At 33.1% G+C, this 14,266-nt stretch overlaps 1 protein-coding gene across 1 annotated transcript; it reads right to left on the bottom strand.

Annotated features, from left to right (window-relative positions):
- Positions 1-762: 762 nt before the first annotated feature.
- Positions 763-13,656, bottom strand: tfap2d (transcription factor AP-2 delta (activating enhancer binding protein 2 delta)). Its single transcript, XM_028799164.2, has 8 exons — positions 13,119-13,656; positions 11,813-12,310; positions 9,518-9,578; positions 5,936-6,101; positions 5,428-5,546; positions 3,955-4,096; positions 3,500-3,613; positions 763-2,215 (listed from the first exon to the last, which is right to left on the bottom strand). The coding sequence occupies exons 1-8, from the start codon at positions 13,155-13,157 to the stop codon at positions 1,996-1,998; spliced, it is 1,359 nt and encodes a 452-aa protein (XP_028654997.1). The 5' UTR covers positions 13,158-13,656; the 3' UTR covers positions 763-1,995.
- Between the last annotated feature and the right edge of the window lie 610 nt (positions 13,657-14,266).

Genomic DNA, 14,266 nt, shown 5'->3' with positions numbered 1-14,266 from the left:
ATGAAAAAATGTTTTCCATTTATTACATTTTATAATGAATTTTAACTGTGGTATATAGTTGAATGAAAGTATCTCAGGTTTTATCTGTTATGATTGAAAATATTTTGTTTCACATATCTTTAAATTTTTTTTGTTTTGAAATATTTATTAAAAAGAAATTTAATTTATGATTAATAAAAAGTAACATTTATTGGGATTGACTGTTACAATGCCTGTTATTACGTCAATAGTTGTTTCAATGAAATGTTAATGTTCTTAATTATTTGTCCTTGAGTGGAAGTGATATTGTATCTTTGATTTATTTGTAGAGCATAGTGCAGAAATGAGCTTAAACACAATGATATTGGACAGAAATGAATTTCCTTTCTATGAAAATGACTTTTTCTTCTATAATTTTTTTAATTAATTGAATTGTTTTCAGAAAATGTAAAATTGGCTGTTTAGTCTTGTGACAAAGTAGAAAATTATAAGTATCAGCAAATACTGGATTACATCAATAATGTATGTTTTTAGATATTTATTTGATAATGCTTTAGGAATGGGCTTTCGCTTCCCACAATTCAGCACCAGATAAGCAGACTTTTAAAGTGGTTAATCAATAGTATGGTAGTTTTCAGTTAAAGTGAAAAACCAAGAAACTATTCAGTAACTTAACATCTGTGCTTCAGGTCTTTAATATAATTTCATTGATTGATTTGATTAGTTGTTTATTTTGACATAAAGTGATAACTTTATTGAGGCAATATACGAAAACTGAAATCTAATCTAAATCTATAGTAATAATGTAAAAAATTATAGCCCAAGTAGAACTGAATGAACTATTACTTAACAGAGTATATTGTACTTGTGAATAGTGTGGCTTGTTACAGTCTAAAAACTTTATGTTTAGTTACAATACCTGCTTAATCCAGTTTTAAGTGGTGTAAGGAATCATAACCCACCCCAGCAGAGCCTGAAGACTGAATGATTTTCCAGTCTGTTACGGGGCTAATGTAAAAGTATCTTTTTAACATTGTAATAATTATGAATAATATGCCATAATAGAATTTACATAATTATTCTATTATTGTTAAGTTGTGAAAGTAGTATTAGATCAGGATCAGGAGTTTATATTAAAATGATTTAAAATGTTTATTACTTTGATTTATGTGTATTTTTCATGCATGACAAATGACCATATCTTCCTTGGATTTCTATATTTACATACATCAATTAAACTAGTATGCAAACAAAAATTCAAAATATAGAGTGTGACAGTACAATGAATAAACAAAAAACGTGTTGCATAAATGCTACAGTATTTGGCTCACTTGAGTGTATTTGTTTTTCTTTCCGTTAACAGCCTTTCCAAGTGGCCTTTCTGCTGTTATAGGGAAGCAGGACTAGGCCTTCATTATGTTGTAAGTAGATGTCAAAGTGCTGCGATTCAGATGTAATTTTGTTATGGTGTCAAGCACATAAGGTCAAACGTTGTCTCTACACTGATGACACATTCTTAAGCACAATGCATAGAATTTGTTGAAGAAAGTGTGAACCAACTACACAAATAAGGCACCCAAAGGGCTATTAACCAAACTGGACAAAACATAATTTATACACTAACATCTTTTCTTGCATGAAAGTAGGTGCAAAACCTTTCATCATTAACAAAATTAGTATTGCTATTATTATCATTATCATCATCATATCAATATCAAAATCATCCTCGTCATCATTATTAATAGTAGCAGTAATAATAATAATAATAACAATAACAATAATGGGTGACAAAAAGCCTGGACCTTAATAGGGACATTACAAATATGTTATGCTTTGTGTACAAATGAAGAGTACGTGCACATTAAAATTATGAGAAATAGAAAGCTGACTTTACAAAATAGTACATATTTTTTACAATCTTCTTATAGCTTTTAGTCCATGAAACCAAGGTCTATAAATCTTCAGCAGCAGGATAGTTTTTTTTTTTACTGTTCATTTAAGCAGGCTAGTAAACAGCTACTCTGTCTTTTCTGTTTTTCCATCTTTGGGTTGTGTTTCAGTTGTTTTCCTCAAAGGTGTTTTATCTGAATTAGAATTAATCTGCCCAGAGTCTGTAGTGCTGCCATTTTTGTTTGTTGTGTGCTTTTCCAAGTAATTGAGCATTTCGCTTAAAACAGTCTGGAAAGTGCTAAGGGCAGCACATATAGCAGGGGTCCCAAATCCATGAGTAATTAGGCTGAAAAAATAGGAGAGAAAAAAGAAACCCTTAAGATTACACATTATCTATAAATACTTGCTTTTATTCTTATTTTGCTTACACAAATTCAAACAATTTTCTAAATTGTTTGAGGAATTCTGCAAATAACACCCCATAAAAATTAATTCAAAGATGATGGGATGCAAATACTAAAGTCAGATACAGTATATCAGATAGAAGAACTTCACATATGAATATAAAAGTGCATTTCAGGCAAGACCAGTATTCACTCTTAAAAATGCTGTAATAATGCCAGAGTGGCCCTTCAGAATGATGCCATAAGGGAAATATTTTCGGTTCCCAAAAGATCCATCCACATGAAGGTCCCAGAAAGAATATTTATTTATTTAGACCCATGACTGACTCAAATACAGTAACAATGAAGAGATGGTAACAGATCTATAAAATATCAATGGCTCATGACTTTTAAAGGACCTTTCCTGCATATGTATTTATTACAGGCTAAGTCCAGGTTTTCTTACTCTGTTAGTGTCCTGCTAGGGAATTTACCATACGTTAAAGATTTCAGGGTTTTTTCCTACATACTAGGATGTTTTCTAAAGCACAAAGAACCAACTTAAGATGCAAAGAAGCAATCCAGGAATGAAATGGCGCTTGGTCAAGCAATATGTCTGCAAGGAAACACACAACCCAGTAAAGAATCATAAAATGCAATTAAAGAACTATTATTTTTAAGACTGTCGCCAAACTTCTTAATTCTAGCAGCCCCACTAAAAATGTCTTACAAACATAAACAATGTTATTTGCTGGAACTTCCTATGCTCATCTAAAATGGATAGCTGTATAGTGACCATTTCAGCCCGCTTACATTTTGCCAATCACCTCCATATTGGATTCATATAACATTGCTTTTCCTTATTATCTCACATTAGATTTTCTAAATAAATTAAGACTTCCAAATTTCTTAAAACAGTTATGCTTTGCCAGGCCAGGTTAAAAGAAACATATGATTGACTAAAAAATAACCATTTCAGACTGAGAGTTCAATATTTAATAATTTCATGTCCTTTCAACATTTTGTAGCATCCCATTGCTAATAATAGTTATTGATAACTGCATTTCATATGTTATAGTATTTTAATAGGAAAAAAAGAGAAATACAATACAATATCTTGAAACCTAATTAATGAATTAATGCCTTTATACTGTTAGGTGCGAGATTCAATTTATATTTAGACCATTTTTAGTAACACAATTGTAATATTAATCTGAGAAAAAAGGTTAATGATTAAAATGATTTACCTAAAATGTGTGAGGTGCCTTTGAATATCAAGATCAAGTATTGGAGTTGGTCTAGATGACCCTAGGGGAGATCGATCCTGGCTTAACAAGTCCTGAAATTCTTTACATATCTGTCTGGAAATAAGAAATAGACTAAATGAATAACAAATACACATTTTCCACTGTTACACAACTAAATAGACAGGCACACGCATGCTACACACATCAACATAAACACACACAATACATGCATACATTTGTGTGTGAAAAAACAACTGAGCAAATTTTCTGAAACTTGGTGAAATGTTAATAGGCTGTACAGACTTAGGGACTTTTGTTCCTGTGTAAAAATTATAAACACAATGCAAATCAGATCAATAAATACCGAAAATATACACTGCATTTTGGAAAGTTGTATTTCAATTCCAGCAATAAATGGACAAATAAATGTTTCAAAATATCATAAAAAAACCTACTTTGTAGCTAATATCATCTTCTTTCTGGCAGTTTGTTCCTTCTGTTCAACATGCTGTCTGGCTAGATGTTCTCCAACTGCTTTAGTAGGAAATTCAGTTTCACAAGTATAGCCAAAGTCACGAGCCAAATGGAGTGCTTCGCCTGAGAGAAAACAAATTGTTGCAGTTAAAATGAGTAATTTGTACTTAAAAGTGTTAAGTAATACAAATTAAAGTGTTCTGGTAATATTTTTCTATGAAGATGCACTTGCATCTAAAAATGATGATATTCATAAATGTTCAGCTACACTAAGGCGTATTTCAAAAGTAATTTTGTACACGTGTCTTAGTATTTTACTATACTTTTTTAAAATTAATAAATCATGCTGTGCTATTATTTTCTTTCAAAATACCTCGTAACGGGATATTTAAAATTAGATACTATTACATATATTTTGGTAACCATAATTAAAGTACAGAGGACATCATTCATGACAACTTTAAGTTTCTGGAAAATCAAAAGCATTACATAAATACTAAGTGGGTCAGAACAGCTTTTGGTTTTATGTGTCCGTTAATTCACTTTCGAAGCCACTTAATCAGGTTTAAAGTCTCAGGAGTAAACACATGCCATTGTAAGAAAATGTCAACTGCCCATTGCAGGGCTCCCTCACTCACACGCCAACAAACACTGAAACTGAGCCAGTTTAGAGTCTCCAATTAACATAGCAAGTGCACTAAAAATCATAGTATTTAATAATAAATCGTCGTATCTGTCCAAAATATTTAATAACGGATAACACTGCTCAATGTTTATTAATCTACGCCACATGAACTCCCAATATTTTGCGTACTGCATCCTTTCACATTTCTTGATGCGTATCACATAAAACTGAGTTAGACATGACACCAAACTGAAAGATACAGCTCTAAAGCTGTCATTTGTAGGGGTTTGGGAGTGCGGTCAGGATATATTTACTTAATAAAATATCTGTGATTGATAATAATACTATTACTTAAAAATGGATGGACCGCCATTCATTTCTAATTAAAATACTGTTTTATACATTGTATTGATTACCTACTTTATATAATGTTTACGAAGCCTAATGCATAGCATTAAACGGACACTAAAGAAAGAAAGAAAGAAAGAAAGAAAGAAAGAAAGAAAGAAACTCTCGATCTATACTTCACATTCATTACGCTAAAACATGTGCCATGTTAAAATGGTTTTTTAGTGATGCTATGGATATTTTTTCCAAACTCTCATTCTTGATTTTGGAAAACTAGAATTGAATGAATATTCATAGATAAAGAAATATGTATCCAGCGGCCAGACTGAAAGTGTTGTTTGTCGACAGGAGTGTTAGCTGTACACAGATGTTCTCAACGATCCAATTCATTCTTAAGTTTCAAATGCAGGCTTGATCTACACTTGCACTGACATATACACTTAATTTTGAACAAACATATTCTTTTAAATTGAAACTATACCTTCAACTAGTGATGTCAGCAGAGTCACATTTGCAGCTTTTCGTCTGCCGGCTGGTAAGTTGAGCCCAAGTCTGTCCAGCTTCTCTCTGAGACACCGGCCACCATTTTTGGATTTTGCTCTGTAATATTTTCGAAAACACAGATATTGATCTTTAAACACCGTTCGTACTACCATGGATAATAAGGTGATAAAGTCTAAATTGTAATAATAGGTAAAGCATTGATTTAACTAAAATAACAGTAACCGAGCATTACACAGATTCATTAAAGCAATAGTCTGCATTAAATACAAGTAGGTTTGTGCTGTAATGTGACAGGCCCTTTAAAAAACGAATAAAATACAAGAAGAGAAAGAGATTCATCTACCAATTTGTCATTGTATTTTTGTATTTTTATTTGTGCTTGAGAAAAAATGGCAAACTCCTCTTTAAATAGGCAATATAGACGAAATGTTCATATTTCATGCAGTATAAGAATAGGTGGAACTTGTAACCCATGTTTTCCTTACCTTCTCAGTATTCCACCTAACAACGATGCGTTGAGGCATTCCGGGGGTGAAAGACGCCTTTTAACTTCGGCAATTGTTACTTTATATTTGGAAGTTGAACTGAGCAGCGACAAGCGTCCAGGTACCGAGCAGAATAAATCAGTAGGGTTCACGACACAAGTTCCTCCTGAGGCGGGGGATAACAAATAAAATACTCTTGTAATTTATAAATAAAATAATGTAAATATTAGGCATATGTCACCAGCCACTTCATCACTGACCAACATTTTTGCGTTAAAAAATCAGAGGTTTCAAATAAATACTACTGCTATTAAATTGTACAGTTATTTGTATGGATGGAGATAGCAGTTCACTTATTACGAACAGCTGCTCCTATAATTACTTATTTTCTGAGTGTATAGCTTTTTTCTGTTTACCATTGTCGTTGTTAATGTCATTATCAGTATTATCATCATCATCATCATCATCATCATTATATTCGGAAGAATGAAATAAATTGTTTTGAGATCTGATGTTACATCGTAATAATGAATCAAATGATAATTAAGTTTTCGAAAAGTTAAAAACAGGGTAATATTATGTTTTGAATGTAATCGCGGATGAGGCTCAAAAGAAGAAGTCTAATTCTAATAAGATCTGACTTTTTTTTTGGAGCAGCATTAATACCTCTGCCTTGGTATGTCACTCACCTTTAAGCGATTTGACAAACCCGAGATCCTCTTAAAGCATTCACAGTTCAGATCATATTAATTCCCCAAAAATGTTTTGATTCAAAGTAGTTTGTATTTTATGTTGCCACGGGCAATCGAAAAAGAGCTATTGCCGGTAGTCTGGTCCTCTTTTCATGGCCCAGAGGCTATAGCAGTATTTAAGCTGCTGAAATTTGCCTGGGGCAGCCATGCTGAATGATCACAAAGCGAATCAAATGTTTTTTTAGGAGTTTGCCATCAAGATTTAAAGGAAAAAAAATGAAAAGGGGTCCAGAAGTCAGAATGTAGCTTTCTTATCCAAATATGGAGGGTGAAAGACCACCAAACAATTTTATAGTGTATACATAAATTTATACAAAACGTAAATGTATACACAAATTCAGAGCTCGCCATAATAGGGATGAAGTTTAAAAAGAAAGGAGAAGAAAAACATTAAAGTACTAGCGTAAGCCTGATCAAATTCTTTAAAATCGAAGTGGGATTTCTAATGATTAAAAACACAGAAGACTTTTCTAAATAGCAGCCTCGTTTCTTGAGTGATTTCTTTTGAAACAGAGTATCTGAATATTCAACGAAGGCAAAGCTCCAGTCTGTATGAACAACATTAATATGATCTCTACTGAATTTGGGGACTGAGAAACATTAACATATCAAAGCGGATGCCTCAGGCTAGAGAAGCTATCGATACCGGAGCACTAGGTAAAGCAAAGATTATTGGTTCTGATGGTTAGAATAGTGGCGCTCCGGGCTAAATCCTGCACACCATTAACTGAAAGTGATAGCATAGGGATCAATCCATCGCCAAACACAACATCCAGACACATTATATTTTCTTTAAAATATACGAAGCAAAATGTTTTAGTCTCAAGCATATAGAGAATATCTATCTATCTATCTATCTATCTATCTATCTATCTATCTATCTATCTATCTATCTATCTATCTATCTATCTATCTATCTATCTATCTATCTTCAAAAATGTTTCGCTAGGATTGATATCTGACCATTTTTAGTCTAACGATATTAGTATAACGCTCAATGATACAGGCGAACTCACAAACTAATTCCTTGATCTATTCTAGACTAACCAGTTGAACGAATTCTAAAAAAAACAAATACATTTATTTGTAAGGATTGAAATAGGCCCAGAACATGCAAACCAGCAATTCTGTTTCTGTTTTTGCTTATTAGTATTCTCGACGTATTCTACTTCTACACTGAATGGCATTCAGATATGTGTGCTTCGGGGGGTGGAATTATGGGAGTGGCATTTTCGTAGCTTATTCCTATTTATGTTTAACTCAATGTGTGACCTTCATATAGAGACGAACATATGCTCTCAATGTGGATTCAACTCATAGTACATACATCCGTGTTTGTTAATTCTGTTGTGTACGTTTCATATCATCACCAGATAAACTGTCAGGATCTCACAAGGTTTATAAGATGCGGGTTCATCTAAAACTAAAAGAGTTTTTTTTTTTTCGATTATGTGATTTTTCTTGAATTTCTGGTCTAGATGTGCAGACTAATGAAATCTCTACTTCAATATTTCAACACAACGCTCGTTTTAAATCCAACAACAGACCGTCATGCGTATACTGGATAAATCCTTTGTCTTAAACTGACGATACACCTAAATTTGAAAACGTAATAAATACAGAAAAAAACATAGAAATCGTTTATAAATACCGAAATTAGTAAAATCTTGCCTTTCATCTGAGGCATCTGTCCGTGCTAACATGTAAAGCGGCTTATGACATTCATCATTAAAGCACATGTTGCATGTTCAAAACACGACTAAATTTTACTTGAATTTTCTTTCATTTTCATTTTAACATATATTTATATTTCCTATGTAATAAATATATTATATTATATTATATTGCTTCAGTCTTACTAGGATTACTGTAGATAGCTACCAGTTTCTCAAATTTCCTCCATTATAGATCTATTTTTCCACGCACTAACTTCAAAAATTACAGTTTTCAGTTCTACACTTTGCTTTTCTCCGTTACACTACTTTATACATACATACATGCATAAGATACACAATAGTTATTACATCGAATAGTTATTTGTTCGATTTAACACTGAAAGTCTATTTAATATACAGTATTATTTTTAACGATTATCATCTTAAATTAAATCAGCTGCAATACAATGCAGCACACAATGATGAGAAATGTTTTTATTGCTCTTGTTATTATTGGTGTTGTCCGACTGTCAAAAGTTAGGAGAAACAAAATTTTTGAATGTCATATTATACATTAAATTTAAACATTTAAAACACATTTGAATTTTAGTGATATTATCTTGTAACTTGAAATACTTAAACAACCGTTCTTGCATGGAAAATATCAATTTTCTTCACTTATAACATAGAAAACTAATTACCGACGGTTACAATCAGCAGCAAATCGTTTATTATTATTATTATTATTATTTTTCAGTTGAACCTATTTAGGCTCAATTTCTTTGACTTAAAGCAGTGAAAAGTCAAGCAAAATGACACATTTTATTGGCTAACTTAAAAGATTACAATATTGTAATTTTTTAGTTAGCCAATAAAAGGTGTCATTTTGCTTGACTTTTCACTATTCATAATGGCTAACACGGTACAACACCATCGTACTTTGACTTAAAGCCAACATTGTTCATTTTAAAAATATATATTTTCAATTAAATTGATATTTATTTAGAAAAATAGGTTTTGTCTAACACATACATCTTTTTTAATACGACATACAGAGAAAAGGTTACAATAGTATGCCAAAATTTCAATTAATATTCCTATTAAAAGGTTGTCAAAAATGAAATAAGAGATGAATGTTTACGTGCCTCTTAAAATTAAACATTTTAACAATTTACCTCTGCGGATGACTCCACCTTGTCCATTTAATACGAGCCCACACTGAGCCTCCACTGAACCCTAAAAAGAAAGTTCCCAACAAGTTAGTATAATTTCGAATGAAACTCCTCTTATTTCAGTGCATGACATTGTTATTTAATATTACGTTTGCATATATGCCAATAAAGGCCAAGAATCGGCACCAACTCAATTCCTGCAAAACTAGTAAACAAAGAAGAACAGAGGTCTCCGAGTCAAGTCGAGGTTTTGTGAAACGGATCTTTGTGGCTTCTGTCTGTTTTATCTACAGTAAGAGTCCAGACGGTAAGACCATCCGTTATTAGTACCAACGTTTTTCTTCGAAAAGTACAGAGGATCTAGCAAAGCTAATCCTCCCAACAAGCCATGGCCATTTGAAAAGTGAATGAGGACTCGCATACTAAAATTCTTCAAGAGAATAAAAAACAAAAATCTTTTCATTTCGCTCAGTTTCTCTTCTTTTTCAGCCCCATTGACGAGGTCTTGTACACTTCTTTTTTAACAAACCTTTGGTCTATTTTTCTTCTTTTCTGAGGCTAAAGTGATTATAAAATCAATATACAAAACTCCGAGATCAAGCATAAATTAAACTGGTGACGGGGAAAAGGTATGACAGCTTCCTTTGTTGGCCATGGAAAATCTTTTTAGTGACTGAAAGATGCATCTCTGCCTCTAAGACTGTGTGCATCTGTTCATTTGTCTGTACACTGCCCTTCAACTAACATTTTTTTCTTCAAATGTCACACAATATGTGTTTACGTTAGTTGCATTCCCCGAAAACCTTGATATACTGTTTATTCTTATTATTTTGCACTGTTTCCCCACATTAGTAGGTGTTATCATGTGATTAGTAGCAATTGTCTGAAAATCAGTATAATTAAAGTAATAATTTTGTTGAAATTTTAAGAGAAGTCTATGTGCATGCAAAGTTAACGTTTTGTTACGATCAAATGGATCATATTATGATGCACCCGGACATATTAATACCACTACTGCTACTTCTACTATTGATATAGTTACTGCTATAAATACCGAAAATGTTTATATGCAGTATTGAATATGCACGTAATGCGGATACTTTGTTAACAGTCTTGTTTTAGCTAACCAGTAAAGCCGCATGATACTGCATAAATAACCAGCTGAGTGACATTAAGTCGTAAATTGGATAAACTACGGTGCTCTTTTGCAGAGGATTTACCTATTGTTTGGTATTTTCCAATCTGCTAATCCCTCCTTTTGGAAAAAAAGTACTCTTTATTTAGGGAGAAGAAAATGTACACAGTTAAAAAGAGGAAAGAAGTCAGCAGCAGACGTGCTTTAAAGAAAAGATTTTCATTTATTCCGAAGAATTAACTGAAGTCTTAAGGCTGAGTTTAACTAAGGTAACATATTTACTCGCCAGACGACGGAGATTTATTTTTATGCAGGGCAACTGCAGTTGCGTCTGTGTTTAATTTAGGGTTAAGGCTCACGGGTAAGGGATCATTTAAATCAGAAATATAATAAACCATCTTTTACCGCGTTTTGCGCTGTTGTGAAAGAACGACATTGGTGACTTTTATAAATTGCATCGTAATACCTTGTGTTATCCTTATTTAAATGTTCAAAAATGTATTTTATTTGGTTTTATTATCAGGACCTATAGTACTAATTGTAGTAGTAAGTGTTGTAAAAATTGTAACGGCAATACCGTGTATTGTCATGTACTATATGGACTTCCTAAAGAAGAAGTACACTAATCAGATTTCAGTTTCGCAAGTGCTTTAAAACAAAGATATTAAAAGTAGATATTTGAAACGATACAAAAATATACTATTTGTACTATGTGTGAACGTAATTTTGTAGAACAAAACATAAGTTAAATGCTTTATCCTGTAGCAGGATGCTAATACAGATACACAGATTATTATTATTATTATTATTATTATTATTATTATTATTAATAATAATAATAATAATAATAATAATATCTTTTTTTTTCCAAAAGAAGAGGTTCGGGGAAAGCATATAAGGCTCCGAGATAAATAAATGCATTCATTCAAAAATATACCTCGAGTCTACCTTAATACAAAGAAAACTCAATAATAATAATAATAATAATAATAATAATACATTGCATTTTAGTTGATCAATATTTCTAACCTCCAAATACCTTATTCAAATCAGAGTTGGTTGCGTCCTTTGAAGCAAGCAAATAATTACTTGCGACTGTACATTCCTGAGCGCGCTTATCGCGTTATTTTGAATTTTACCACACATTCCATTTCATTCCTTACCTGCAAGTCGTCGGCACCCGATGGTTGCAGCCCTAAGCTGGATCCAGGCAGCAGTCTCTGATCTGCGTGCATGCCATATTGAGACCCATGGCTCATAAGAGACAAATCATGCCGTCGGTAGGCATCCAAACACCCCAATTCCCTTCTTTGCTCGTCTAGGCATGATGATTTTAATGCACGGGCATTATGAAGGTTAATAAAATCTGCAGGTTCTCCGTGATGAATCTGCTGATAATACTGTTGGGAGTGGTGAAGCGAATTGAGTGAATAAGCATCAGGGTTAACAGCCGGGTGACTGTGTTGGAACTCATAGTGGAAGGACTGGTGATGAAGTGGTGTATACTGGTGATTTGTGGAAAAATATGGCGAAGCAAACTCAGTACCAGTGGTAGAATAAGCTAATGGAGACGAAGAGGAGTAAGCGACAGATGAGTTGCCCACAGATTCCAAGCATCCAAGCTGCATCAAACGATAGCTGTTTGATCCATCGTGACGTATCTGTAAGGAGAAAAAAAGAATATGTGAGGTATGTCATTTAAAATACCTTGCAGCTATGAGTGTGGTATGAAAAAATATATAAATAGGAAAAAATCCCCATTCTAAAAGACGAATTCATGGGAAATCCAACCCTCAAATACAAATTCAAAGTCTGCTTTAGAAAATACCTGTTAGTGGTGTCACAATATCTTAAGCCTGCAGCTATACAAGTGAAGAGAAACATCCACCCCGTCACCCCAGAAGCCCTTAAGAAAATTTCCAGGTCTATTATTTGACCTGAAGTTTATTGTTAAAAATGTGTCAATCAAAAATGAATAAAATACCACCTAAAGATTAATTTAATGCAGTTGAAGTAAGGCGACTGATGCGTTCTTTCATAGAAAAAAAAGATGGCAATTGTTACACTTTCACACAGATGGGAAGCATATGAACACCCACTCACGCACGCATAGTTGAACCACATATCGTGTAGTTATAGATTAGATTCAAGGTAAACATCGAATGCCCTGCTAGTCCCATTTTTCTGTAAAAAATGCCAGAAGATGTGTCCATCTAAATGTAGAAGTGTATTTTGAATTATACGAATAAGAGAACCAGTGTAACAAGTTATCTACAGTATGGCTGTATAATTTGTCGATGTATTTTGAAATATTCGTTATGGCAACTGTTGGAAAGCAATCGACGCCTTATATTGGTGACAGATGTCATAACGATTTTTCGTCTTTCTTATACCTCATCTGGAGCACATTTTGTTTAAACATAATGGTCTCATGCTGTAATAACAATACCACAAAAATAAACGAAATACCTCCGTTTCATGAACCAGTCCAGGAAAGGCAGTGGACATCTTCACGTTCCTCCGAAAGTACGGTCTCCAGCGCTTTCAAATATATATAAACTTAAAGATCCAAAATATGTTCACAGAAATAAGACTTCCTTCCTCAGAGCCCTTAAAACCTGGATGAAATAAATTTCCCCTCTGCACAAAAGCGGCTCCCTGGTTCAGATTTTGTACTTGCTGGGTATTTCTTTAGCTGATGTCGTAGGTCCCTTGGTAATATAGAAGTTTTGAAAATTAAGCATCAGCATAGAGAAATGGGAGGACAATAGATGGAAGAGCTTCATCCCAAGAGACAAGAAATAAATATTGTATCTTCGCCTAATAAGGAACCAAGTGCTCTTTCAACATTTTATGATTTTTTTTTTCACGGCCATTTCATTTTAGCCGCGTTACAGCTTTTTACTCGTTTCTTTTTTATCGCTTTACACAACGACAGATCTGGCTTTCCTCGCATTATCTTTATACTAACGCGGAGACAGGTCGAATTATAACAAACACATTTTAACGGAACAGGCTGCAGAAAAGTAAGTTGCATTTGACGTCTATTTTCTCTTAATTTCATAGTCAATTGGTTTCACTCATTAGATCAAACTTATTGTTTGGTATCACCGTATTCAAGTAAGATTTAGTGTATTTACATGACATGTGTATTTTGTTTTTTTTTTCTTTTTGTTCTGCAACCAGTACCACAACGGGTGTTTTAACAAAACAGAATGATTAACAACATTTTGTAATTTTATTTGTCATTTTCGATCATTTTGAATACCATCCAGAAGGGAAGAGATAACAAAAACTGAACGAAACAAAAGAACCAAATAACGATTTTGTTGGACTTTTGCCATAAAAGACAGGGTGTGTAGGAATATTTTTCTAAGTTTTTAAACCCAGAAATACTCCGACACCCCTTGTTATTGAAAAGTCTTTATTTTATGAATTATAGGCTAGTAACAATCTATGCTTGCTTTTGTAATATGAAGATGCGGGAATCTTTTTGTAAGGAGCTGCAGGCGACCAAACACTTAAGTTTCCTGTAAAACAGAGTGTAAGCTCTTGCTGGTGTATTAGCAGCCTAACAAGATGTGTCACACAGCCCTCTTTTCTTTGTACAGATCGAC

This window comes from Erpetoichthys calabaricus, chromosome 3 (genome assembly GCF_900747795.2).
Source record: "Erpetoichthys calabaricus chromosome 3, fErpCal1.3, whole genome shotgun sequence".
Taxonomy (NCBI): Eukaryota; Metazoa; Chordata; class Cladistia; order Polypteriformes; family Polypteridae; genus Erpetoichthys; species Erpetoichthys calabaricus.
Note: the sequence above shows the minus strand (reverse complement) of the source record. Positions and strands in the feature narration are given on the sequence as shown.